General features: G+C 45.9%; 6 protein-coding genes across 6 annotated transcripts; 5 read left to right on the plus strand and 1 right to left on the minus strand.

Annotated features, from left to right (window-relative positions):
• Positions 1-3,363: 3,363 nt before the first annotated feature.
• LAJ45_02549 (uncharacterized protein) lies at positions 3,364-6,540 on the plus strand (the record flags this gene model as incomplete). Its single annotated transcript, XM_046112140.1, has 2 exons — positions 3,364-3,497; positions 3,582-6,540. 2 exons carry the CDS (start codon positions 3,364-3,366, stop codon positions 6,538-6,540), a joined length of 3,093 nt encoding a protein of 1,030 aa, XP_045975040.1.
• A 932-nt stretch (positions 6,541-7,472) lies between these two features.
• On the plus strand, positions 7,473-11,609 carry LAJ45_02550 (uncharacterized protein; the record flags this gene model as incomplete). Its single annotated transcript, XM_046112141.1, has 13 exons — positions 7,473-7,493; positions 7,549-7,665; positions 7,732-7,925; positions 8,012-8,138; positions 8,205-8,401; positions 8,452-9,219; positions 9,282-9,532; positions 9,624-9,871; positions 9,920-10,319; positions 10,385-10,604; positions 10,668-11,092; positions 11,170-11,236; positions 11,288-11,609. The coding sequence occupies 13 exons, from the start codon at positions 7,473-7,475 to the stop codon at positions 11,607-11,609; spliced, it is 3,357 nt and encodes a 1,118-aa protein (XP_045975041.1).
• Positions 11,610-12,291: 682 nt separating this feature from the next.
• LAJ45_02551 (uncharacterized protein) lies at positions 12,292-15,232 on the plus strand (the record flags this gene model as incomplete). The annotated part of the gene is made up of 4 exons (XM_046112142.1): positions 12,292-12,658; positions 12,759-13,130; positions 13,193-14,218; positions 14,292-15,232. 4 exons carry the CDS (start codon positions 12,292-12,294, stop codon positions 15,230-15,232), a joined length of 2,706 nt encoding a protein of 901 aa, XP_045975042.1.
• A 542-nt stretch (positions 15,233-15,774) lies between these two features.
• LAJ45_02552 (uncharacterized protein) lies at positions 15,775-17,151 on the plus strand (the record flags this gene model as incomplete). Its single annotated transcript, XM_046112143.1, has 2 exons — positions 15,775-15,783; positions 15,859-17,151. The coding sequence occupies 2 exons, from the start codon at positions 15,775-15,777 to the stop codon at positions 17,149-17,151; spliced, it is 1,302 nt and encodes a 433-aa protein (XP_045975043.1).
• Positions 17,152-18,699: 1,548 nt separating this feature from the next.
• Positions 18,700-19,497, minus strand: LAJ45_02553 (uncharacterized protein; the record flags this gene model as incomplete). The annotated part of the gene is made up of 2 exons (XM_046112144.1): positions 18,700-18,893; positions 19,110-19,497. The coding sequence occupies 2 exons, from the start codon at positions 19,495-19,497 to the stop codon at positions 18,700-18,702; spliced, it is 582 nt and encodes a 193-aa protein (XP_045975044.1).
• Positions 19,498-22,934: 3,437 nt separating this feature from the next.
• LAJ45_02554 (uncharacterized protein) lies at positions 22,935-26,071 on the plus strand (the record flags this gene model as incomplete). Its single annotated transcript, XM_046112145.1, has 3 exons — positions 22,935-22,965; positions 23,023-23,681; positions 23,762-26,071. The coding sequence occupies 3 exons, from the start codon at positions 22,935-22,937 to the stop codon at positions 26,069-26,071; spliced, it is 3,000 nt and encodes a 999-aa protein (XP_045975045.1).
• Positions 26,072-27,640: the final 1,569 nt, after the last annotated feature.

The following is a 27,640-nucleotide window of genomic DNA, read 5'->3' on the forward strand; positions in this document are numbered from 1 at the left end:
TAGAATGAGGGAATGCTGTAATGCTTTTTACAACTATGTACTAAGTATACGTAGCTAGACATTGACTACATGCATGATCATTACGCAGTGTAGACCGGTACGAGGAGGCCTTTAAAGCTTTGCCAGTTCAGGCTATGAGGGTTAATTATGAGGCAATCGTTCTCAACGCAATATTTTTGTTCGCCTCGAGCCGCTCAAGGTACAATGTACACCCACAGGAAAAGTGACGAAACAACGAGTGACTATAAACGCGATTAAACAACTATGATTTTTGAAGGGAGGCTGTACAAGGTGTTAAATATACTTTAGAGGCTGTACTATACTCTCTTTCTCATTTTGTAGTTCAACTATTTCTCGTCATTGGGGTTGGTGTTAAGTGCAGGCGTTGTTTCCTTACTTTTTTTTCCCGTGGGTGTATAATGCAGCTAAATCCTTATATGAATAAACATTTGTGTATATATTATACCTAGTACTGTATGCGTACATGTAGTATTAATAAGAGGTTTCACTTATTGAAATCATTTTCCTACTGCACCGTTTTTAAAAGTGTTATTTTTCTGTCGAGAAGAATCAGCCAATCAGGTATTGGATTAGGTAGTCGCATCTTATAAACGCGCGTTTTCGTATTAACCGCGGATTTCAAGCGCTAGGACGCGGGAGGACCTGCATCAGTTGGGATTTTACTAAAAAATTATAAGGGGCTGGTTACGATGCCTGTGCCTCAAGTAGCGTACATACGGGCATCTCCCAGGGGGGGGAGTATTAAAATGCATTTATCCCGGTCCTAGTCGGATGTACTGTAGAGTAGAGTTCTTATGTAGAGTATGGTAAATTCTATTTACATACATGTACCCACTTGTACTCCAGGCATGCACTCAACATTCCAGCTACACATACAGAGTTAGCTGTCATACCGTCTAAATACGTTAAATACGCTAAATACGACGACTTTATCAAATAAAATCGCACAGACAATACATATAGATCTCGGTTTTATTTCTCAGTGAAAAGTACATGTAATAAATACATGTAAAAATTGGGATTCTGGCTTGTGAACGGATACAAATAATGTACCTCTTTATTAAAATAGTTAGGTAGGCGTTTAATGATGCTGTAACTTAGTAACCTTGATTTGACTTCGCTATACTTAGACTGGTGATTCCTGGAATTCATGAACTGTTGGATTGGTGCGCACTAGCATTCTTATCTATTAACTGATGTCTATATGTAAATACATGTGCCTACTCTACATAGCAATGCAAACAAACTCCGTATGATTGGTGATAGTGGTTAGAGTACATGTAGAATCTATTTAGTTAGCGATAGCGGGTTAAATGCATGAATACCCTTGCTTTTACAACAGCTAAGGACTGCTTCACCGTGATCAACCATGCGATCTCTAGGGCCTTGACCCACCAATAAGCACCTCTGGATTGCTACCCTACTCTAGATCGATCTCTCCTGGCCCTTGTTTGGAGAATAAGAAAATCTGCAGCTGCTTTGTCGCACATCGGGCGAAATTCGAAAGCCTAAGCACCCGTTGCCAACGTCAGATCCTCTCAATGCCCGATGCCTTATAAGTACAGTATGTACGGTACATGTAGAGTGCATGCAGGTCCCATAATAAATGCCTTCTTGTATCTACATGTACTTAGATATATATAAGTTTCATTCTACTATGCCAGCCCCGACCACCGAGAGACATATGGCAGGGTAGGTACTTTACCTAGAGTACAGATCAGATCCTAGCTCGCCCGAGCCTCATAACGGCCCCGATTCCCGTTGATTGGCAAGCAATGTTTCAAGCCCTTACCTTGCTCAGGTTGAACCTAGGGGGACCATTTTCTTCCTTTGGTTTACATCCCGTTCCAAACGCTTGCCCAACTCCCGGGCTAAAATAATCATCTATTTATTGATAGCTAGGTGTAAGTATGTACATACTCATAAAAGCGCTGTATCTACTGCGCATGCGCTTCAAGATAGAGCATTACTGGCGACTTGTCGGCCTGTATTTTCGAGGCTATTAGATGGCTTCCCTGGCCACCCGAACACCCCCTCACCCGAACAGTTGAGTATGATTGGTACACACACCGGTTGCAACGAAGATCCTTTCTTTTTGACGTTGACTGTTCGGGTGAGGGTGTTCGGGTGGCTAGGGAAGCCATCTACTCCTATCGGACTCGGACTACAGCCCGGTTTTGGTTGTAGTCTGACAAGTAACGTCGTGTTAGCCACATGTCTAACGGAGAGTAAGGGAAATCAGGCAGGTAGCAAGATGTCATCCATGCCACTGACGCAGTGACACGAGATCGATCATCGTCAATAACTCGAGTAAGTACTCTTTCTACATTGTACCTTGACTTAGCAAGAAAAGGTACCGTCGTTCACGGGGTATTGGTGGATACTGGGTATTGGTAAAATTTGGCTTGGCTGTCTCTTTTTTTTGCTCCGTCCACCATCACCCAGTATCCGCCAATACCCCGTGAATGACAGTACCAGCCGTTCTAGAAGCAAGGAATGAAGCCCAAACTCGAAACCTGTCCACCCAGCCCGGGGAGAGCCGGTTACGTTTCGGCTGATGAAATCATGCAGTTGGACTTATTTCTTTCAGTGGGGTGGCCATTCGATTCGGCTGCATCTGTCCACGGGCAGAGGTCGTTACACAAAACAAGCCCACTCGATCAGGCAAAGTGTGGGAGGGATTCACATTGTCATTGACAATCGCCCACTCCGCTGGAAATAGTAGAGTAGTAGCAAGTGGAACATAGAGAGGCGAGGAGTGGGCGGATTACATATTCTAATTTGTGTGGACTGCCTACATTCAAGGGGAAATTCAGGGCGATCTCAAAGCTTCTTAAAAAGGGGGTTGTATGCATGGAATTTGTTGAAGTGAGAGCTGACCCGAATTAATTTGATAAATATTGTAGTGTAGATTTCAAATTACTACCGGTAGATATATTCTACAAATATTTCAGGTTAGTGGGTACTTGCTAGAACAGGTTGGTACGCACTATTATTTGCCTGCATAGGCTCCGATCCCCGCTCATGTACCTACAAGTATCTAGAGTACCCAGATGGATGTACGTAGGTACCTGTACCACCGTTTGCCTGTACTTGCCTCCTGGGAATTCTCCTTAGAATACATGTATATATGCGCCCGCCCCCTGTGCCTGACTTCTCACAGGGCTTCAGTCCATTCATTCCTCGCCTGTGACCCCTTTGATGGGTTGACGCTTTATCCGTAATAATCCCTTTTATCAACTCTCTTCTCCCCCTCATTTGTTTGTTTGTTCCACCTTCGTTCGCATATTTTTTCAGAAAGTAACACCTTCATTCACGTATTTTGCGAAAAGACCGCTCCAAATGAACTCGCCAATACGGAAAAAACCGTTACCCATGAGGGATAACACTGATACAACACCTGATCGCAAGGGGAAGGGTAAAGAGAAGGTTCAGTTTTCAGCCTTTGAAGCGCTGCCGAGGGAGATCATACAAGAGTACGTTGTTTGAGATTACATATTTGCACAAAGTCAGCTGGTGACATCTGGCTACACGAGAAAAGCAAACTAACGATAACCTAGAATACTGTACGCGGCCGACCCAAATACTTTCGATTCTCTCACTCTTGTCAATTCGAAATGGCACCAAGCCTCGAAAAGCCCACGGCTCTATGCTCACCAACTGAAGCAGTGTGGTGCAACCGATGTTCCGGAGGAACCTACCGATGATTCATTACCAGGACTTATTAGAATGTTCACAGCAAAAGCGCGTCGTGAGTTATTCGAGACCATGCTGAGGCCGCGGGTGACGGAGATCCAACTCATCTGCGAGGCTTCGTCTTCGGCCGCTGCATTTCCTGGAGGCGAGGCCTTTAGGTTCGAGTTCTCGCCAAAAGGAACACACCTATTAGCATTGAGCTCTAGTAGAATATTTGTACTGGATTTATCAGTGGAGGAGATTTGTGTTAAACGTGAGCTTAAGATCAGCAGGAGACCGGTATGCGCAGCTATCGTTGATGATGGGAGCGTGCTTGCTGTCCTGAGCTCAAATCACACTGTCGCCCTATACGATCTTACCCAGACAAAGGCGCAGCTCATAAAGAGCATTCCGCTCGAAAACGCACCTCGTACTATCGCACTCTCGCCAGGTGCGGAGGTTCTTGGAGCAGCTTATAATGGCGGCATAGAGGTCTACTCATTGCTTCCAGATGCTCTCCCAACAGATCGCCGGGCAGTGAACTGTGATCCTGTCGATACCTTGGCCTTTTCGCCAGATGGATCAATATTAGTGGGCACAACGCTGAACTGCAAAACGCCTACGACCGTCATGGTTTCTGCGCAGCATTTCTCAACAGACTTGCCTGTTGAAGGATTAGCGCAGTTATGGACAACCCAAGTCCTTTTCCCCAGAAGTTCGAGGGACAGCAGCCATGCAAGCTTATTACCGGAAGAGGATGATAGAGAGAATACCTGGACTTTTACCTATGATCGGGTCTATGAAATGTTTAGAGCGGTCAGGGTTGATGATTTGAGGAACGGACACACATACTTTACAGGACCCAGCGACGAAAACGGCGCTGTGGCACCGACTACGTTGCCTGCGCCCACCGGAGACGGAAGGATGGTAGCTGCCGGATTCTCGGGAAAGGTTTGGATCTATGGCGTTCCTAGGAAATTAGAGTTACCAGCGGAAACACCGAGCCAGGATGGGGATGGCTCTAACGCTCCATCTAGAAGCAACAGCACTTCCGGGAGGGCGCCAAATTGGGTCAGTGGACAGCTTGGAACGATTGTGATGCCCCAATGGCAAGTGTTGTGCGATAAAATGAGGGGTCCATTTATTGGAGGCAGGGAGATTGGGGATGTACATGCGCTGTCTGGGATCAAATTCGTCAAATGCAGCAACGGAACAGAGAGGCTGGTTGCCGTAGCCGGCGGAGGTGTAGATGGAATGCTCGGTGAAGGAGGGGAGGAAGAATTCTTGGCAATTGGAGGTGGGCGAGTGGTTTTATATGACCTAGGGCGAACTCCGAAGACAGCAGAGAAAACGATAATCACTATTGAAATTGGAGACGGGATACAAGGGCCGGTCGAAACCCTTGAGGAGCAGCATAACGACATTGAAGTGGAGGTGGATATCGTTAGACGTAGAACTGTAGCTCAAAAGAGGGACAATGATAGAAGACGAAGCATGCGTCCTCAGGGTGCACCAGAGAGCAGCCACAGCAATAACTATATTCCCCCCATCCCGAGACTACCGGCTGCATTACATTCCTCTGCGCCGCCACGGACTTCCCCCGGTCCGGTTCCAGTACGGAGGCAACGCACCTTCGACGAGGAGGATGAATCTACCGAGCCTATAGATCTACCTTATTCTCAAGGGGAGCCACGTTCAAGAACTACTCTGCATCGTGCTGCAACAGCTGCTAGGAACACACCACAACCGGCAACTGGAGGTCGATATGCCCGTGCACTTGGCCCAGACGGCAGGCCTGTGCCGCAAAACGTAGCAGCACCTCAGCAAACCCGACATGATGACGGGTCAGCCTGGGTTCCGCCACCACCGCCATATACTCCAAGAAACGAAGATAATCTTCCTTTACCAGAGCATCTACTTATGACCTTACAAGGGCCTCCTCGAGTAACAGAACCATATGTCCTGAATGATCAGCTATCTCCATCGCCATCAAGATCAATGACTACGCTTCAGAGGACTAGAACAACTATCGAAAGCACTGTGGGGAACATGATGAGGCGACCAAGCGCTTTCAGACCCACTGTTAACACTGGAGCCTCTCAGTCACATCTTTCCATACACCCAAACTATAGCGCGGGGAACATTGCTCAGTCCCGTTCAGCGCCCGTTAGCCCCGCTGTTGGGATGCCGCCATCTGTTTTTCAGGGTCCAAGAACTGGCCCATTGCCTGGCAGTACCCTACAACCTCAAAGAACATATGTTGCGAATCAACAGCGTCACAATTCCCCACAACCACAGCAGAGTCATGGCCGCAGAGGTAGTGCAGGAGATGCACTGAACTTTCCAAACGTTCCGCCAATTCCTGCTATGTATAGGGAGAATTCTGCTCCGTTACCCCAGCAGCAGCAGCAGCAAACACAGTCCAGACAGCCGCCACCAATACAAACCTCGCCGCCTTCACAGCCGCCACACACAGCGCCTCCGCCCAGACAATACCGCACTTCAATGCTCTCGCCAGGCTTACCACCTGGACAGAGAGACTCCCCCAACTACAGAGCAATGCCTACGCGACGACCTAGTCCTGCAAGGTCTGCCTCGCGCGGGCGAAGGGTCGCATTGCAAGAATCATATGTTGCCGGAGCACCAACTACAGGTACTGGCGGACTCAGGCGCGGTATGAGTACAACTAGAGGAGGAAGTGTTAGGAGTAATGGGGGTAGTAGGAGAGGAAGCAGAGCGCAGAGGAGCGCAGCGATTAATGTTAGAGATAGGAGGAGAAGGCAGGAAGAGAGAGCGCAGGCGAATGAGGGGAGGAAGAGAGGGGGTGCTTGTATCATCTGCTAGTGAGTTGTGTATGGAATTTCGGTTTGTTTTGTTTTGTTATGTTTTGGGAAGGGGCGTTTAATGTCAGGATGGGTTTAGAAAATCGGTCGTTTTCTGCTATTTTGAGGGTAATTACTGACGTTCATTATAACTGGGTTGGGTTCAAGGAAAGGGGGCAAGGTTTATCGTCAGTCGTTTTACTTTATAATTTCTTTGGTTCTTTTTTTTATGGGAGGGCCGTTTTATCCTTATTTGTAGTTAGTACATGTAGTTTGATACCCGTTTCATTACCTCACGCAATATATCCATAATATCTAGGAGAAAACATGATAGAACCATAGCAATTTGAACTGCACAAACTGATTGATTCTCCTACATAAATGTACATGTATAGATAAATGTAGAACGCAAGGAGACACACCCGAGTGGGCTTGGAAACACAGAGGTTTCATCCGAATATGTACTATGAAGGTTCTTTAGGTAATGCTTACTCTTGCAACTGAGCCCATATCGTAAATACGATACAGACAACCCTACAGCCCCACCACACCTTCGACCACAAGACGCAGTATGGAAGGGAGTGGTCTTCTTCTTCTGAAGAAAACTTGTTTGATTCCTAGGTGGAGCAAGTGGCTGGAATAGAGTAGGTTGCGGTTATTTCGAGAGTAGAGAGATCGGGATAAGTACTATAAATATTTCTGCTTTATTCACATTTATATATACAGTGTAGCAATAGGGATTAAACGGCGGTGAAACATCGGCTGGTGAGTTGTAGGAACTTCGAAGGGAAGTCAGCGAAAACTCGAATTTAAAGGTTCAGCCTTGGCAGCCCTTAGATTCGGTACGCTAACCTTATCTATTCCAGCAACCCTAACCTTGATGGCATACATACATGTGAGCCGCATCCCCCACCTCCACAAGGTATCGGCTCATGGAACGATAGCATCAGCTTCATGGAATCAGATTGGCACGAGGTAAGCGCCCATAATCGAAGGTTTTCAAGAACACAAAACTCATCATTGTATATAGGTAGCACGAATCGGCGCCGCGCCGACTTCGCAGCAGGTTGTGGGCTACAGCGCATCTCTACCTCCAGCTATAACATTTGATACGAATCAAGAGTTATTATGGCTCGGGAATGAACATGTAGGTTTTGAACCTTGTTTGGGACGTATGGTGTCGGTTTTGACGGATACATCTGTGATTGAGTAGGGAAGAGTGACATCGTACTTTGGGCCAGAGTTGAGGAAATACACCAGCTACCGTGGCCATGCGCACGCCAATCCTATGTTGTCGACAGAAAATGCCGTGAGGCAGGTTATGGTCAATGATCGGGGGGTGATATCTTTGTCGGCAAAGAGCTTGCATTTTGCTATTAGAAGGGGATTGGCACAGTGGAATATACAGTCGGTAAACCCCCTCGCTGAGAGGATCTTTGGGCGTGGCGGATACTTGGTGTTGGAAGGACATTGACCGATTATTATTACTTTAGGAATGATAAATTCCAGAATCTTTCAACAATGGCGTATACAAATCGAGGGACGTCGGAGATCTTGGTTGGCGGTAGTCAGTACTCAATGCTTACAGTGAACCTCGACCGTGGGACAGTTTTGGGAGAGGTATTTACATCTGTGTCAACCTTTCCCCCGAATTAATGGCAACTAATCTGTATACGGAGTGTATAGTATGATACAGAAGACGATATCAAAGTTATGAAACGGAGCTCAAGATCAATTGTATATGGCACAGCGAAGGGGGACATAAAGCTCCTGGACATGAACACCATGAAGATTATCAAGGAATTTTCTCAAGTTCATGGAAGCGCAATATCTGACATTGATACGCAAGCGAATACCCTGCTAACCTGCGGTTATTCGCCAAGGTCTGTCAAAATAGCTCGTGTGGTAAATTTTTATTCTAACTAGGGATTAGGCAAGGAGCTTACCATCTCGATACACTCGTAAAAGTTTATGATCTTCGGATGAATAGAGCTCTTCCACCTATCGGGTTTCCCTCTGGAGCAGCTTTCGTACGCATGCATCCGAAAATGTCAGCATCAGCTATAATTGCTTCTCAAGCAGGTCAATTCCAAATAATCGATATCATGAATCCTGCAGCTATGAAGCTCTATCATGCGAATGTTTCTAGCTATATAACAGCTATGGAACTAGCTCCTTCGGGTGATGCATTGGCCCTAATGGATGCAGATGGGTACCTGCAACTCTGGGGTTCGCCGGACAAGATAAGATTTACTGAACTGATGAATCCTGTGGAATGGCAAGACCCTCACCCTTTGCCTAATATAATAGTCAATGAAGATACTCCACTCAACACCATAGGAATGCCGTTCTATCATGACGATCTTTTATCTGCTTGGCCACCCCACATGGTGTTCGATGTGAATAAGCTTCCGCAAAAGATTGACTCGGATATATTAGAAGCTTCAGCAAAGACAGGATATGCGCCGTATCACAAGAGGACACCGCGGTACTGTATCGAAAAAACTCCTACAGATACCCCGGTGCCTGCGCCAAAATTCTTAAGCCAGCAGGCTAAGAGTAAAAACAGAGATTCTGGGGATTTCGGTGATGCCAAATTACTATTTGGAGATGAGGCACGGAGACAGTTTGAGGTGCCGCCGGCGTATCGAAAAGTGGAGATTAAATATAGCAAATTTGGAGTTGACGATTTTGATTTTGAGTGAGCCATATCTTCGAAATATTGCCCTTTGATAGAAATTTTCATAACTCATCTTTTTATAGGTATTTTAACAAGACGAGGTTCTCGGGGTTAGAAACGCATATTGCAAATTCGTATATGAATCCGCTATTGCAGATGTACAAATTCACGCCATTATTACGAAATTTGGCACTCCAACACACAGCGACATCATGTACAAAAGAGGACTGTATGTTATGTCAAATGGGTTTCTTATTCGATATGTTGGACAAAGCAAATGGTCAAAATTGTCAAGCTACAAACTTCTTGAAAACTTTCAGCTCTTTACCGACCGGTGTGCTTTCCCTTGTCCCTTGTGTAATCACTATGAATTGTAGTACTGATAGGGATTGCCCCATCTTCTGGTGGCCTTCGCGGGGTTTTAGCTGCTCGACACGGTGTACTTGAGGAAGATTCGTCAGGAAATGGTTCTTTGACGGCAATGATTCAGAGCCTAAACCGCTTTTTACTAGACCAGGTTTCGTTGGATCAGAGAAACTGGGATTCCAACTCAACTGTACTTGAAGAGGCCATTAATGTTGCAGCTACAAAGATCCAGCGATGTGTAGTATGTGGGAAGGAAACTCGTCCTTTGGGCGACACCAACGTTACTGATCTTAATTATCTTCCAAAGGTATGTGCATATGTTTGTAAAATTTGCCCTAGCTGACCAGAGAGAAAGCTCCCAAATAAACCAGTCATGGCTTTCTCCGCAATTGCAAAACAGAGTATCCAACTAGATACAAACCAAAAAGGGTGGTGTGATAAGTGTCGTCGGTATCAAACGCAGGTCATGCGGAAAACCATTCGAAAGATGCCCAAAATATTAATGTTCAATGCTACCGCGCATGAAAAAACCGCAAACTTTGCGAAGGATCATTGGTCGACACCCGGGTGGCTACCTGACGAAATTGGAATGGTTGTGACTAATAGCCAGTTGAATATATACCAAGGCGATGATCTGGATGCCATGAAAGAAAGAGATAGGAGTGGTGCCTTGATTGTGTATGAACTTGTCGGCTTTGTAGCAGAGATCAAGTTGGAAGAATCTCGAAACTCGCACCTCATTTCTTTCGTTAACGGTTTGGCTTTCTTTACGATTTTTATGGTTGGAATCCTTGTGAATTCTAACGATGTTTGATCATAGTTGCTCTTTCGTCAGTGGAGCGTACCGAGGATAACAATTGGCATATGTTCAACGATTTTATGGTCAGACCTGTCTCCAAAGAGGATGCATTGGACTTTACGCCTAAATGGAAAATGCCATCAGTCTTATGCTACCAGGTCAAGTCCGCTAGCAACGTTGTTGATAATTCCTGGAGGGATCATCTGGATACCAGTCTGCTTTATCACGATTTGACATATGGGTATATATTTCAAAAACACAAAGTATCCATCTCACTTGGGTTGGCTGACTTCGGGGGGTTCAGGAAACGTGAGGTATATAGGGAAGCAAAATACAAGCCACTCACACCGGAAGAGGGGCCAAGACCAGGGATGCTGGTTGCATTAGATGCGGAATTCGTGTCAATGCAAAACGAAGAGATCGAGGTCAAGGCAGACGGCTCACGCTCTGTTGTGCGGCCTAGTAGGTTGGGCCTTGCAAGGGTTTCTGTGCTTAGGGGGGAGGGGGAGGATGAAGAAGTTCCGTTCCTGGACGATTATATCATCACCAAAGAGCCAGTGGTGGATTACTTGACTGAGTTCTCGGGTATTCATCTTGGTGATCTCGATCCAATGCAGTCCAGACATGCATTGGTGCCACTGAAGGTAGCATACAAACGATTATGGCTACTATTGAATCTCGGGTGTGTGTTCGTGGGTCATGGATTGTTGAAAGATTTTAGGATTATTAGTAAGTTTGTCCCTCCTAGAAAATGGATACTGATAATTACTCGCCGGACTGTCCAGGGATGTGCTAATTATGAGTAGATATCCACGTCCCCAAGGAACAAGTGGTGGATACAGTCGATTTATTCGCCTTAAAAACAACCTTCCGGTAAGGAACCTAAGAGGAATACGCTACCGAGAAAACTACTAACAACCATAGAAAATTATCGCTTCGATTCCTAGCGTGGGTGATTCTAAATGAAGAAATTCAATTGAAAACGCACGATTCAATCGAGGACTCCTCGACGGCACTCAAATTATACAGGAAATACCTGGAATTTACTGATGCCGGTATCATGGAAGTCATGATGAACCGGGTCCAAGTAGAGGGCATGAAATGGGGGTTCAAGCCGCCATCAAGAGTACTTGCAGAGATGGGGCAAGACAGAATAGACACACCACCAATACTGCGCGATCAGAGATCCGAAGCTAATACCCCCCAGCCTCGTAGTAATATGACGAGGTGGCCTTCGAACGCCTAAATGTATCTATAATTGGGAATAAATTGGTTACCTGCTTCGTGTGGAGTTCTGGATGGACTAAAGACGAGATTTATTTAACTACATGTAAACTATGTTTGCGAGTCTGATAGATGTTTCGATCTATCGGGCTAAATCTCCGGTAAATGTAGTTTCATAGTATTTAGTTCTTGCATATTTGAGATTTTGACGTCTTACATTGTATTTACATGTAGGTCGGTAGAGCCCTTCAATGTTGCAACTGAGGGTCATAGGGGCCTCAAAAATTCGATACACATACATGTAAGGATTGCTACATATACGGCAACTCAGTCATCGTTACGTGTGACAGTAACAAACTGTGATCCGCTCGCCTATTGAACATTCCATCTAGGTATATATTCTTTTTTACTTTCAAAGTTCAACAAACACCTACAAACCGAGTTATTTGAAGAATCTTGGAAGATCCCCTTGTCTTATTTCCACATTTTCCGAACCGAACAACCAATACTGTTCCTAATACAGCCAGCCATCACCAACTCAATTACCTCAACGCTACCAACTCAACCTCTACCAACTCAACCTCTACCAACTCAATCTCTGTCGCTTGAGTCTCAACTATCTCAGCCAGCCTTGCCCTAAGCTACACGGACAACCATTAACACCAGCCATTAGCATTGAAAATTAGAATATCGCAAGATCTATGATGGACGACACGCAAATTACAAAGCTCACGAAACTCACAAAGCTTCCTGGAGCTGCTAGGGCCACCGAAATTATTGGAGATGTAGGAGTTACTGGGGCCATCGGAGCTACTAGGGCTATTGGATATGTAGAAGCTTCAGGACTTATGCAGGCCAAAAAGGCTACAGAAGGAAGAGGGAAAGAAGCGAAAGAGAAGGATCCTTGTCCTCCCGGACCTGGGTTTCAAGCCATCATTCTCTGTGGGCCGGGGACCTCCCTCTATCCATTTACTGGCGTTGAGGAGTTGCTACCCAAAGCACTTATTCCTATTGCGAATAAGCCGATGATTCAGTACCCTCTCGAATGGTGTCAAAAAGCCAGATTTGAATGTATGTCGAAAAAGTTCTTCTAGTACTTCTCTTACCAATATATTCCAGCGGTTCCTTTTAAGACTTGAAACCAATACTAACTCTTTTACTCGGCTTCCAGCAATCTTAGTCCTTACCCTTGCTGAGCATCTTATCGCGATCCAAGCATATCTTAAGTCCCAAATTTTCCCCTTCAATATTCAAATTGAGGCCCCATCGGCTCTGGATGAAAACTTGGGGACTGCAGATGTTTTAAGAAGAGCTTACAGGGAAGGATGGATAACAGGAGATATTGTAGTACTGCCTTGTGACCTTATAACCGACTTAGACCCCAACGAGCTTGTGAAGATATGGATGGTTGAGAACGCTGGCTTTGATTGTGATATGGGCAAAAGAAACATAGATTATGCCAACTGCCGCGAAGATGATGAAAGGAGGGGTGGCTTGGGTATCTGGTATGATGCCAGGGGAGAGGGTCAGATAAAGGGACAAGGTATTTCACCACTTCACTATTTCTTTAATTAAGCTAACAATTGATAGAAACCGATTTCTTAGCCCTGGCCCCGCATCGTGATCCAAGTGTGGGATCCACTCCCGAATCTCAATTCTCTGGTGTTCTCAGATCACTTTTATTTAACCTCCCTGGCCAAGAGGTTATGAACAAGGAGGAACGCCCATTCCGCAAATCCCTTCTCAGAAAGTTCCCGAATATCCAGATCAACCAGACTGTCCGTGACAGTGGTATTTATTTTCTCCCTTTCTGGGTTCTCAGGTTCATTGATAAAAACTCTAAAATGAACTCAATCCGCGAGGATGTTCTTCCATGGTGGTCTAAAGCTCGCTGGCAGAACAGGCGGCTTGCTGAAAAACTGGGGCTCCTTGAAATCCTTTCTGATGGTGGAGATACTTTTGAGCAGAGACTCAACCTCGCGGAGATGAGTTCTTCCAGGAAACGAGATATTGCACAATGGACTCAGCAAGACGTAACTGTGCAACGGGTATACTCGTCATTAGATTTGGAGGTGTTGGAGAAACTAAAGAGAGGAATTGCGGTGTCTAAAAAATCGGCGGTCTCAGAATCATCCACAAATATTCCACCACGTCCACCTCCGCCTCCTCCTCCACCTCCACCTCCTCCACCTCCCCCAGGCGGTATCAAGATCCCACCGGTAGTTGTATATCTTCCGGGGAGCTCCGGGCACTTCACACGCCGCGTCGATACGGTTCATTTATATCACTCCATGTGTCTCTACATAGCAAGTCCTGCTTTCAAATCTGACCAAATCAAGATTAATCCGTCTGCCTCAATCGATCGAACGGCTACGATTAGCGGATCAGACTGCTTAATAGCAGCCAAGGTTTCTATCGCTGGGGAGGCGTTTATCCAATGTTCTGTCTTGGGGTTCGGTGTTTCTATCGGTAGGGGTGCAATGGTTATAGGGTCTGTACTCATGGATGGGGCGTCAGTAGCTGAGGGTGCTAGTGTTGAGGGATGCATTTTGGGGAAGAATGTCATCATTGGAGCTGATGCTAAACTAAAAAATTGCAAGGTTGCTCCGGGTTTGTTTGTTGAGCCTGGAAGTGAGTTTTATATTCCCCCTGTTTCTGTCTTTTCCTTTCAGGGAAGATGATATTGACATGATTATGAGCTTAGATAAGGCTGTTGGCGAAATTATGACGGCCTTTGACGGGATGAACTATGACAACATCCCCACCCAATATGGATCGAACCCCGATAATAACTTTCAGTTCGGTAGTGAAGACCAAGTTGGTCAAGAAGAGTCCAAATGTGATGGATTCTTCAGCTGTAATGAACCAGCACAGAAGGTGGTTCAAGGAGAATCCAAGACACACAATTCTGCCAAAGACCGTGAGAACAGCGAGGATACCGGGAGTCATGAGGATATCAAAGATAGTGGTGATATCGAGGTTTCCGAGGATGTTGAGGATTTTGAGGATCTTGAGGATCTTGTGGATCTTATTAATCTTGAGGATCTCGAGGATACCGAGGATGCCGAAGCTTACCAGAACATCAAAGCTCATAAGAAAAATGTAGATCAAAAGGTCGACAAGAATCTAGAAAAAAATGGAAACCAAAGTGACAAAGCTGAAGTCATTAACATCAACATGCTGGGGGAAGTTAACTCTGTGGAAAATAATGATAGGGCTCAAGGGTATCTTGGCGATCTAAAGACACTAGAGATTCAAATCGAGCAGCAAATTGACGGAAAAAACACAATGCCTGAATCCGGTCACAAAATCGATAAGGAAAACCATGTAAAGAATAATCAGGAACCCTGTCCACTACCTGAGGGTCGCCTTGTGAGGCGCGATAGCAGTGAAACGGAGGCATTATACAAAGAGGCAGCCACCAAGAAGGATATCGCAAACGCTTTTTCTTCCTCTCCTAAAGTTGATCATAGCAACCTTACTTCGATACAGGCCGCATCCAAGGTGGGTTCTCCTACTCCGACACCGAAAAGGACTTCGGGATTGGGGTGGAGTACCTGGGGGCTTAGTACTATCACTCTTGGGATTTTTTTTGCCTTTTTCGCAGCCATTTGTACTGTTGTCGAGAGAAAAGGTTATTTCTAGGCATACAGGATTAACTTAGGCGGGGGGGGGGGGGGGGGGAAGGAGAAAAAGATTCAGCAGACGCAGATTATAACATGATCGTTTCCTCTTTCTAGTTAGATGCGTGAGTCTTACCTCTTATACTACAGTTAGGTAGCCTTTATGGTGTTATATAATTATATTCGAATCAGGCACGAACAGTTAATACAACATGTACAATGATTCGATTCTCTCCAATGCCAAGGTGTAAATTAAATAAATATGTACTCAATATATACATGCTCATTTATAAGTGGTATCATTCAAGGCATAAATTGAGTCCATCTATTCATCAGCGTATACAAGGCTCATATTTAATGAATTAAAAAAAAATTAAAAATAAATAAATAAAGCCTGAATTTGAATTGGCGAGTGATCATACATGAGAGACTTGGCATGTGGCAATAAGTCTTGGCTTCGTGTGGCTAGACAAATAATAGTGTGTCAACAGCAACATCAACCCGTCATTCCTACTATCATAGAACCTTTGACAAACAGGATCCGGCCGATTCAAACCTTCAAGTATGGGTGGTGTAAGTGATTCCTCCTCTTTTTGCCATTTACATCAATTGACACATTCAGCTAACACCTCATCGCCGCCTTTGTAGGATCTTAATTTGAAAAAATCGTGGCACCCACATCTTCTCAAGAACCAAGAGCGCGTCTGGCAAGAGGAGAATAAAGCGCTCGAAGAGCGTAAGCGGACCGAACAATGGCGTAAAGAAAGAGAAGAGGAGCGACAGCTACAGGAGCTCCGACAGCTACAGGAGGCCGCCGGGGGGAAGAAGGTGCTAGACCGTGTCGAGTTCTTGTATAGTGGCCCCTCACAGGGGATGGATCGGACTACAGATGAGATGGAGGCATATCTACTCGGGAAACGTAGGATCGACTCATTATTGAAAGGGAGCGACAACGAAAAGCTGAGCAAGCAGGCGTCTGAGACGTCGTTTATGGCTATCCAGAACGCGAATACCGTGAGAGATACGGCGAACAAGATTAGGGAGGATCCTTTGTTAGCTATTAAGAAGCAAGAGCAGGCTGCCTATGAGGCCTTCATGAAAGATCCTATAAAGAGGAGGCAGTTGAAGGAAGTCGCGGAGGGCGGCAAGGAAAAGAGCAGAGATACCCGTGATAAGGAGAGGGACAGAAAACACAGGAGCCATCGGCACCGCGACGATGACCGGGGGTCACGAAGGAGCAGCCATCGTGATGACGACCGCAACCAGAGGGGCAGCCGGAGAGACAGAGACGACGATAGGAAGCATCATCACCGTCGCAGACACTCCTCCTCTCGTTCTCGCTCTCGCTCATCAACGCCACCTCGTCGTAGGGCATCCTCAAAGTCACGAGCATCATCTCGATCAAGATCACCCCGACGCGAGAGTCGCGATTACCGTCGCCGTAGCTCTCCTGATCACGAGCGTAGACGCACTCGATCGCCACCAAATAGCCGTCGTAATGGATCGAGCTCACATCGGCGTCCACCTTCCCGTTCCCCTCGCCGGCGCTCCCCAGTCCCTCCACCACGCGATAGCGGGGACTATAAATCAAGGCCCCAACGACAGCCTTACGTAAATCGTTCTAATGGGAATGGGAATGAGAACAGAAACAGAAATGGAAATGGAAATGGAAATGCCGAAGAGGAACGGGCAAGAAAATTAGCAGCCATGCAGAGTAACGCAGACCAAATGAACGCAGAGCGCATGAAACGCTTGGCGGAGATTACGGAGAAGGAGAAAGCTGAACTTGAGAAAGAGGAGGCAGCGAGGATGCGAAATAGCAAATACGGGGGCAAAGGTGACTTTTTGACCGGTGTCAATAGGAAAGCTGGAAACTTGGACTTGGGAGAGAGGGTTAGAAGAGGAAGACAGACACTGATCAAGGGGGAATCTGATGACTAGAAATTACGAGATGTGGCAGCTCGAACGGGCACTTCAAGCGTTGAGATCTAATTTTCTTTTGCTTTCTTTTTTTTTAAATTAATGATTTCCTATCTCTTTCTTTTGCGATCTTTAGCTCTCTGGGAAGGTTTTCAATACGGAATATAGGATGCAATTAGTGTACACTAGGTGGGCCAGTAATGGCTCCGTTCACTTCATCTTAAGCAAATATTTAAAAGAGGGGAGGACAGAATCCTCGCTGCAATAAAACCTACCCTCTTAACATACCTAGACTGCCGCAAATATTCAATAGCAGGACAAGCCAATAAGAATAGCATAGGTCCTCAAACGAAACAGACGAGTGATGAAGCATGAAGACATAACAGAATCTTTCGCCAGTACTAATCAGGCTAAAGCCCCATGCAGGGCTTGTGCGGCCTAATACAGCTTTCAACAGCAAATACTTGCTTGTAATGTGGGCTCTATTAAAATGTGGATAAGACTTAGCTGCTCTTGCACCGGAAACGAAGCCGAAGCGGAAATCTCGGGTTTTACCAAACCCGTATCCACTTTATGGCCCCACCACGATCGGTGGAGTTGTGGAACGGTAGGTAGATGCTCGCATATGTACTTAGTAGATTAAGTATTTCGGTGACCAAAATTGCCTTTGGTACTCTACGATCAGGGCATATTTAACAATAATATGATCGATAGTTTAAGAACGATGACAGAAGACCGATCAGGTACATATGTACTCACAGTCCAGGACCAGGACCTTTGAGATAACGATAAGAGAGCCCTGAGATGCAAGATAAACAAACGGTAGCCAGGAACGTCGTTCTGGTAAAAATGTGGTGAAATTGAGCCTTATTCTATGAACCTAGACCCATAATTCTTAGAGTACGTGGAAAGTGAAGTTAGATTTATGCTTAGAATTTCGATCACATGTCATAAAATTCTTCGAACAATCAACAACGCACAAAGACTTGATGATCGAAAATGCAACCAAGCAAAAAAAAAAAACTAATAAATTAGTCAAACTACTTCATTTAAATATCTCATGCCGACATACGTATCTTCGGTTTCCCCGAAATTCCCCGGTGTTCCATGTGTCATCCCCGAGATTTCAGCTCTCTCGGATTTCTTTCTGGTCCAAACAGTATATTAAATAAGTGTCCCGGTGTAGGTGACTTCCGGATTCGACCGGATGATAAGACATGATTGGATAGTCTATCTAGAGATCTAGAGTTTTTTGACCCCCCATAATAGACCTTTATGTCAGCTTTTCCATAGTGAGGCTGATTAGATGCTCCTGAACCCTGCTGTCGATTTTCCAATAACGTGGTGCACTCAGAGAGAAAACCCCTCTTGCCAAGCGCGCAAAGTGCGGGTGGCTGTCTTCAATGGATAAGATACATACATCTCAACCTTGGGTAAAGGTTACATAAAAGAAAATGCTGTTGCGATTATGAATCCCAACCAATATGATACATTCAACATTCATTTCAATTTGTCCTTTTGTTTTTTAGTTACTTCTTCCAGCACCAATTAAGAAGCCTGCCTCGTTTCCTATTTTCCAAATCCATCCACCAACATCGCCGCAGCGACCTGAGCGCCTGTTCGTTCAGTTGCGAGGAGATTGTATTGGGCAGCTGCACTACGAGTGGACATGACGTCAAGTCGTATTCCCAGCTCGCTGATTCTAGCCTTCGTTTTGGGCGAGAGAAGAAGCGTTCGACGTCCAGTCCCGAGGATTAGTAGTTCTATGTATTGAGTGTCAGCAAATTGAATGATTTAGGTTTTCTGGGCCTGTAACATGAAAAAGATGCTGTTGGTCATGTACACAAAAGCAGTGAAGTAAGAATCCAAGGAGGGAGAGGAAGAAGGAATGCAAGCCGAAGAAAATAACAGCCACGTGGTTAACACAAAATAGATTGAGATCTAGTGATGTCGGGGAAGAGGGTGTAATGTGGACCAACCAGGCTTCGGGTAAACAACATCTAAGAGGCCCCAAGCTTCCTCTGCCAGTTCTAACACGCCCTTTTTCGCCTTGCTCTCTTCGGGACCACCCTGTGCAATTGGTTTCCACACAAACGCTTCATTGTTCAGCAACATGACACCGTCGTTGATCCGCGTTCCGTTATTCAGTAGGAATCCATCGGCGTAGGTTGCATCGACCGCTGACGGCGGCGCCGGGATTGATCCAAGGACATCAAGGGTTGAGAAAGTTTCAGCCGGATTTGTAGATTCCTCCTGGAAAGGCATTCCCGTAGTCTCGGGGGTGTCGATTGGTTCGCTAGCCTTTCGGAGGAGACGAGAGTTCGTGTGGAACGCAGCTCGACGTGAAATCGAAAGGCGCTGTAGCATTGAGATGGCATTTGGACGGAGCAAGGCGTGCATACTTTCAGTTATTATGTTTCACTATTCCGAGCGTACAATATTGGCACTGGGCGTTGTGGGCGTTGTAGAATCGCGGATGGCGGGGTGAATGGGAGGGGTAAACCGTGGAACTGGGCGATGCACCCACTGGACGGATGGACGGATGGGTTAATATCTAACACGACAGGAGCACGAGTATGTGATCTGACGCACTACCCACAGGTACTCTAGAGTTCTCTAGCTATGCGATGCAATGTGGCAGGGTACGGTGAGATCCGTAATGTTGTGTGATATGTGGACGTCTTGGGTTGAAGTTGTAAGTGGTTAGTGTTTTGTCTTGTTTATGTGACGCTTTTCCATTTGTGGAGGTATCACTTATGCAAGTACCTGGATGTTTGTATATTTTCAGTTCACTTCTGTATGAACAGTCCTATCACGAATCTATGTGATCGTAAATGCAGAATTAGTGCCTGATAAAGCTGTGAGGTGGTGAAAATTGTTGAATTGTAAAAGAATGCAGAGCTTGATGTTGCGTTGGCATAGACTATGTTGGTGACGCAACCCGTTTTGCAGTGCTCTCCTCAGAAACACAACTCCACGGTAGGCTTCTGGCTGGGCAGTCCAATCTCTGCACCCGCGGACCTTCCTACTCTAACTCTTATGTACATACATGATGTATGCAGCACTTTACTCTAGCTACTCTATTTACAACACTTCATATCTTCTACGAAGTATCTACATACATGTACAGTCAGGGTACAGAAGTTTTGGTAAATTTTGGTTGCCGGTGCAACACGAAATTTGTATGGGAACACCATACAAAATCAGAAACACTCAAACCATGACTTTAAAAATTAGATCGCACACACCTGAAGAATGGACTTAAAATTCTAGAATTCTCTGTGCTCCGTCTTGAGATAGTTCCCAACTGTCCTTGAAACCTTGGAATTTTTTGGATGAGGTTGGGTGGTTGCTTCGGGTAGCTAAACATGGCTACTTTGGCTGTAAAAAGGGTATATTACCAAAACCTCTGTCCTAGTACTATACGTATGTAGGTATGTGCTTGCTACATGGGTATACCAATTTCTGTCGGCACATCCATTGGCGTGCATGCAACTTTGATCATTAGAACCTCATCTAATAGTATTGGAAAGGCGTTTTAGGGTCTTCGTGCATATCAAAATGGCAATTCGTCGGTATTTATGGGGCCCTCTCTAGGATATCCATTTGGCCCAAACTCCTTTTTCGCCGCCTTAAAACTGCATCTCCAGTTGGAGCACCCTGCCCCAGACACCAACTAAGGCTTTAGTGCAGAGGGGGCGCCTGCATGCCAGTTGCATGACGGACAGGGAAGTGTTAAAAATGCGGGGAAACCCAAGCTCCTCCCCTGAATGCTTTCCCCACCACTCGTTTTTTTGTTAAATTTTTTTTTTTAAAAAAAAACCCAATACCATGTAAAACAAAGCCGAGCACAGTTACCCCATACTCGAATCACCGGATATGTTATGCGGGTTGAAGTATCATAATGAATGGGTAGGTACATCTGATCTAGGTAACTGTGAAAAGGAGCAGATGTTTAGTTGGCACATTGAAGCTTTAGGCTTGAAATATAATCATTTATGTACTCAAGCACTAGTACTGTCTAGCAGAGCCTCAACTCCTCACAACCGTTGCTCTGTAGAGATATATCTATGACCTCAGGTTTAAAAGTGTTCCGGTAATAATTCCTCATGTTGTTGTACCTTGCTTGAGAATATCAACGACATTGGGACGCTTGATCTTCTTGATCTTCAGGTTTTTGACTTTAACGGGTTAGCATACGACGGGAAAGTATGTCCCTACACCAATCAACAAGGCGATTTGCAGATCCTAGATCCAGAACCACTCCACGGGCACAAGCTTGGTCTCTCAGTTTTTTTGTTTCTTTTTCCCCCTTCTCCCTTCCTTACCTTGCTGCCTGGACCCTTGAGCATCTCTTCATACTTCCCTGAACACGCATTTTCTTGCTCCGATTATTCCCGTAATATTTTTGTTTGCTTCTGTCATTGAAACAGAATCACCTCGCTGTCGATTGCATAGATCCTCTTGCTTAGACATACATGTAGCTACATGTACATACGACTCTAGTGTAGAGTCTACATACCGTTTGACCTTTACCTACTCTACCTGTCAGGCATCTGCATCCTTACCGCATAATATTAGCTCCCGCAATAATTTGGACTACTGCGGTAGGTAAAGGGACGCGCCACAGGAAAGATAAGTCTTGTCCCTTAAGAAAAAAAAATAACAGAAGAAGGATCCTGCTCTAGATTTCATACCTTGCACCTTGCCGTTTTCAATCCCTTGCCAGCCAAAAAGACGGGACGGAAACGCCGCCCAGGCTTGCCTTTCCCCAGAAAAAAGGGCATCCGTCCACCGTGTCAAAGATTACCGCGGAATATTTTCCTGTCCCCTCGTGCCCGATATCATTCGAGTTCGTCGTCATTTTGGTGTCCCTGCCAGTGCTTTTGCCGATTCCCTTCCCTGCCACTGCGGCTGGTGGTGATGTTAGTGCATCTTTGAAGCTATCAATCATACGTCTCAGATCAAAGTTCTCTTCCCCCCCCAAGAGTAACAACCACTCCGCCAGATCTATCGGACACCCAACGGGAGAGAAAACCATCTTCTTCTGCCAACCTTCGCTCTTTCTTGTTTACTCGTGTAAATATCACACGATACCTATCTGTAACCAATTATCTCATCCGAGTGGCAGTTTGATCCGATCATATCCTTTTACATACCCATCTCGTGAACCCCAGGCTCATCTCGCTTCACCCGATTCGACTCTAGTTTCTTTGTGCTCTAGGCAGCGGCTCTTTCTTTCTTTTTCCTTTCCTTCTTTCTTTTCTTGTCGTCATTGTCCCAGCCCTTACAGCAGGGAAACTCGGTAGGCTGGCTTGCTTGTGTAGCGGATTACTACCAACCGTCTACTGTGGGACAAGCCATCTCTATCTATCTGCTCGGCGCTAGAGATCCCCAGCTACCTACATACCCGGCGTTTTCGATCGAGCTACAGCTTATCTTTGGGCTTGCAAATTACCTATTCATTTTCTTCCCCATTCCATTCTCATTCCTTATCCGCCGTAGCAGTCCCATAGGGAGATACCGGAACTCCTGACAAACAATCGGCGTTTTGTCTCCAAAAAATATCAAAGTTCTTGGGAGTTTCTCACGAGCTCACTAGCTTTCTTGGTCAATTTATGCCAATTCCTTGACACATCCACAATTGTCCAACATCTTCACATTCTACCTGGACTTCAACATCCCTATTTTCAGAGCATTTACAAGCGATATTAGAAGGCTACGTGGGGTTACGCGGGACCCCGTTGGAAGCGAGTAGACGGAAATCTTAAGTAACCTGCGGAGTTGATTCGAGCGAAACTGGCATGGGGGGAGAGAAAAACGGACCAAGGCTCGGTAAACCGTCTCCTCTGCAATCAGGACTTTCCGAGACTGACCTTCTTCTCCTTTCAGAAACGGCCAACACCTTCCGTCACGGCCTATTCAATTGCTTCTTTGACGAGGAGCTACTGATACGTTCTAGTGCCCTCAAAACTCTTGGGCATGTCGTGGATTATTGGACAAGTGGGTGGCAGGATTATCTCAGGACTTCCTGGACACCATTATCACCTCACTTGAATAGACCCCCCATTGCACGCCAGTCAAGTAATGGCTCCGGTATCTCGCCCGCCCCAAGCTGCCAACGGGGTATCCTTCGGAGAGATTCTAGTTTCAAAATGCATTTCGAAGACGTATTTGGACTTGATGCAGATGATTTGAGCATCGTGACGCCTCGGATACTAGAGGCACCATACAACAACTTTCTACCTCTAACTCCAGAGAAGGAAGACAGTTGGACATCAATATCAGGGGTGGAATACGCCGTGTCTCCTACAGAGACAGGTTCGTTTACTGACGGTGCAGTAAGATTTTCCAACAGGGGACTGGGGGATTTTGAGTTTGCAAACAGAGATTTAGCTTGGGCTGGTCGCCAGGTATCCGAGGAAATATGGGGATTGGAGGAAATGAAGACCAATCTAGAAAATTTTTACACTTGGTTGCTGAGATTCTCACTCGACTGCCCTTTCAAAGACGTTAGAAAGGGATGCAGGGAGATATTAAAACGAGCAGAGGTAAACTTGCGCATAATGGTTTTGATTTCATACAAAAGCATCTATTGAAAGATTCTAACTCAATTCTGTGTATCTGGTAGAGAGCTGGAGCCCAAATACCCGAGGTACCCGTAAGAGGGCCGTCATTTTTCATTCCTTTAGGGGAAACAATTGGCCTCAACTACGGGCCCTGGACTCCTGCTACACCAAACCCAAGGTCTCCCAACCCTCTTGATCTTTCTGAAGATGAGGAGGACGGAATAATGTTCTCTCCGAGGGAGTCGAGTGGGAATGGAAATTTAGCATCGGGAATAATGATTCCGGACCCTAATAAAACTATGAATGGAGATCGCACTCGTTCTACCTCCCGTGGTAGAACCCCAGTTGGTTCTTTTGGTCGAGGTAGCAGGCGGACAACGGTTTCTATGGTATCATCGCTTTTTCAAACGCCGCCATCTCCACCAAACGGGTTGAACACATCCTACAAATTCAAAAGACGTAATCATCCCCGTCGGCAGATTCCAAAGTTTCTGCCGAAACCGAAACCTCCTAGTGAAGATATTCGATATCTACAAGTGAACGCTTATATGCGTACAGGAAGGGTTGGAAATTTGAACAAGATTCTCTTCCATTTTCCAAGGTTTGGGGAGGTAAACAGGGAGGCTACTGATCTATTTGTCTCGGACGACTCGCCGAACGGGCCCCTTCCCCAGAAGTGGAGAATTTACCTGGGGATTATTGCTGCGGCCGAGAAAAAGTGTCAATACTACCTATCGCTACTTTCGGAAAAATTCTTGACCATACGAGGCGAGAAAGAGTGGTTAAAGGGGATCCAGAACACACCACCAAAACTGCAGCGGATTTCAAAACTGAATATGTTACTTGCGCACCGTCCTTGGACCATCACACAAGACCATGTCAAAGAGCTTATTCGTGGGGATGAATCGGAAGAATTGGATCCCGAACATAAGTGGACAACAGCAGAGGCTCTCCAAGCTATTATCATAATGAGCTTCTATCATGGAAAATCAGCAATGGCTCTTGCATGGGGTATACTGCCTGAGGCAGATCTGCTAGGTGGAACGGTGAGGACGTTGGAAAAGTGCACACCGGTAGCTCCTTTTGGAAGTTTTGTCCAGTCTTCATCCACAGATCCCCCAAGTGAAGGATCAGGTGGTGTTAGGCGAGATGGGGATTCGTTGAAATCTACGTCGGGACACTCAAGTAGAAAAAGAGCACAGGTAGCTGTTGGGCAAGGAACTGAAGAAGGGCCAGAAAAATGGAGGAAAACACCGACCGGCAGTATCCCCTTCGTGTCGAACCCAAGTAGCCCAGCTAGTCCTGTCCTCGCGCCATCGGACCTAATAAATGTACCGCCTCCGCTCCCGAAAAAAGAAGCTGTAACACTAGGAACTCCAAAGGAACGTCATCACCATCGTACAAAGAGCCAGAAACGCAGGAAATCTTTCGAGGAGTGTGCCACAAGTGAAGATGCCCCACCTCCCCCAGCAACTGCAGGTTTAGATGGATTTTCACTTTCGGCCCCAAACAGCTATGTTCCTTTCTCCAGTCTGTCAAGCGCGAGACCGTTACCGGCTCGAGACTACCTTCTTTCGCCGTCAAGCTCAACGAGCTCGCTCTTTGACACGATGGGTTTACTTGGCGAGCAATTACCTGTGAATGTTCTTATTGAAGATTACACTCGTTTTTTACACCCAGAAAGTATAGATCGCCAGCACGAAGACTTCGACCCAAACTCTCGTGAGTACGAATTTTTACCCATGGAGGAGTTTGAGTGGGAACGCAACGCAAGCAGCATCATCTCGGACTATCTTGATAGCGTCGTAGATGTATTGGACCGTTACTTTAAAGAGGCGCAAGATGCGGATGCCGACGACGAAGTATACTTCGCCTCAGCGTTAGAAATGTTGCCACCGAGGAGACTTTTAACCGATGAAATCTCCAGTACCAGAAGCGAGTATAGTTCAAGTAGAATAAATAGCGCAGAGTTTGAAGATTTTCTCGCATCACCGCCAGACCGTCACGATCGCACTGGAAGGTCGTTCATATCCTCGGGACGTTCAGCGTCGTCACCACCAAGGTATGTCTTTGAACCGAAGAGCTTCAAGGAAGCAGCATGGTTCTACAGTTTGCGGCTGCTCGGGATTCAGAAAGACGACTTTCGGTACAGTGAGATCAAAGTGCTTTTGGATAAGGGTTCAAGGAGGTATTTAAAAAGGGTTTGCGCCCAGCCTGATATGGTCAGCGTAGCGGACTGGGTCGGAGCAGGTCAAGGGATGGGCGGATTGAGGAGTGAAGAGAAGTGTCTGTTGGCGCTATTGGCCTGTCAGGCAAGATTCATGGGAGAGGTGTTGTGGGGAGTTAGGGCTGTGAGTGAATACATTGGATAATGACCTATGGTGTGGGTTGGATGGGATTTCTTAGTTGTGACCATTTCTCAGGGTTCGGACTTTAATTGCTTTTTTTTATTATGTTAATCTTGGAAAAACAGGTTTCTACGACATGTGTTTGGAGCATTCCCCTCGCTTTATTTGTTTTCTTTAAAGTACCTTTGTTTCTACTATTTGAGTTTATTTTCACGAAAAAAGATTGCATCATACCAGGGGATAATGATGTGTATCTGGTGTTAAGGTCAGGGCTATTATTTTTATTATCCTCATTTCCTTCAAGTTTAGTTTATTTTTGGGACGGACGCACGGTGTTTGAGGATCTTACATACTCGCATTTTTTTTCCCACCCCCTTTCCTTTGAGTCTTGGTCAATCCTCAGTTATATATCTCCATATGCATTTCTAGGGTTTCTTCTTTTTTTTCTTTTTGTCCCTGTCCAGAAACGCTCCAAAGTGAAAATAGAAGAGAGAGAAAAGCTTACGAACGAGCCACAAGTATGTGGTGGTAAAACTATGCTTTTGATAAATTAAAATGAAAAGTTCCTTTTTGTTTTCAGCTGCGGAGGGTGGAAGGGTCTCTGAACAGATTTCGGAGGTGGGGGGCCGGTTTCGGGCAAACGATTTATTCGATACACGATAAGCTGTTTTGTATGTATGCGCACTCTGTTGCCAAGAGATGTTAAAATAATGTAAGTCGCGCCCCGGATAGCGAGTGACCGCCCATGAAGGAATTAGCTCCCAGGCACACATCTATAGAATTCACAATGACAACACAGACAACTACATGTACATACGACAAAGAGTCAGACCCACTAGTCCGAAGAAAACCACCGAGACGCTACCTACATATTCCTCCAGACTAGACAGGCCTATCATATTCTTAGTCCCGCAGATGAATGGCAGAGATCAGTGAGCAGCTATATAGAACCCCCCTCCCCCATTAACTACTTTGAGTGGGCTGTAGACTGTGTCGTACGTCCGCCGCGGCCGGGGGGGGGGGGGGGTGGTGATGTTTAAGGATGAATCTGGAGCAGAGAACCGCACCCGCACCTATAACTACGCCTACGGCTGCTGTCGTTGAGAATTTTAGCACCGGGCTGCGCTGGTGGATGAGAGCTTTCTAGATCGCACTGGCTGATTTGTAGCTACAATAGTATAGATAAATACAAACCAACGCGCAGACCATCCATCCATCCATCCATCCATCCATCCAGCCAGCCAGCCAGCCAGCCAGAAGACAAACTCTCCAACAGTACACGGCCAATAATCCTCCCTCATTCATACCCCTACAATAACAGTGTAACAAACAGAGGTTAGCCACGATCCCAACGAACCGAACCCACTTGAGTTCCCCACAGCGGCCCAACATCCCACTCCCAGACTCTGCATGGTGTTTAAACTTTGCAAACCCACCTGTACGAATCCGCCTTTCCCACCCTACCTACAATCTCCCTCACATACGTTACTACGAGCCTACCGTCAAACCCACGAAGTATTTGGAAGTAAGGACCCTTTCTACAGAGCAATGACGGTTTCTTCTTTTCTTTTTTCAAGGTTTCGCGGAGGATTT

This window comes from Morchella importuna (genome assembly GCF_003444635.1).
Source record: "Morchella importuna strain M04M26 chromosome Unknown Morimp01GS004, whole genome shotgun sequence".
Taxonomy (NCBI): domain Eukaryota; kingdom Fungi; phylum Ascomycota; class Pezizomycetes; order Pezizales; family Morchellaceae; genus Morchella; species Morchella importuna.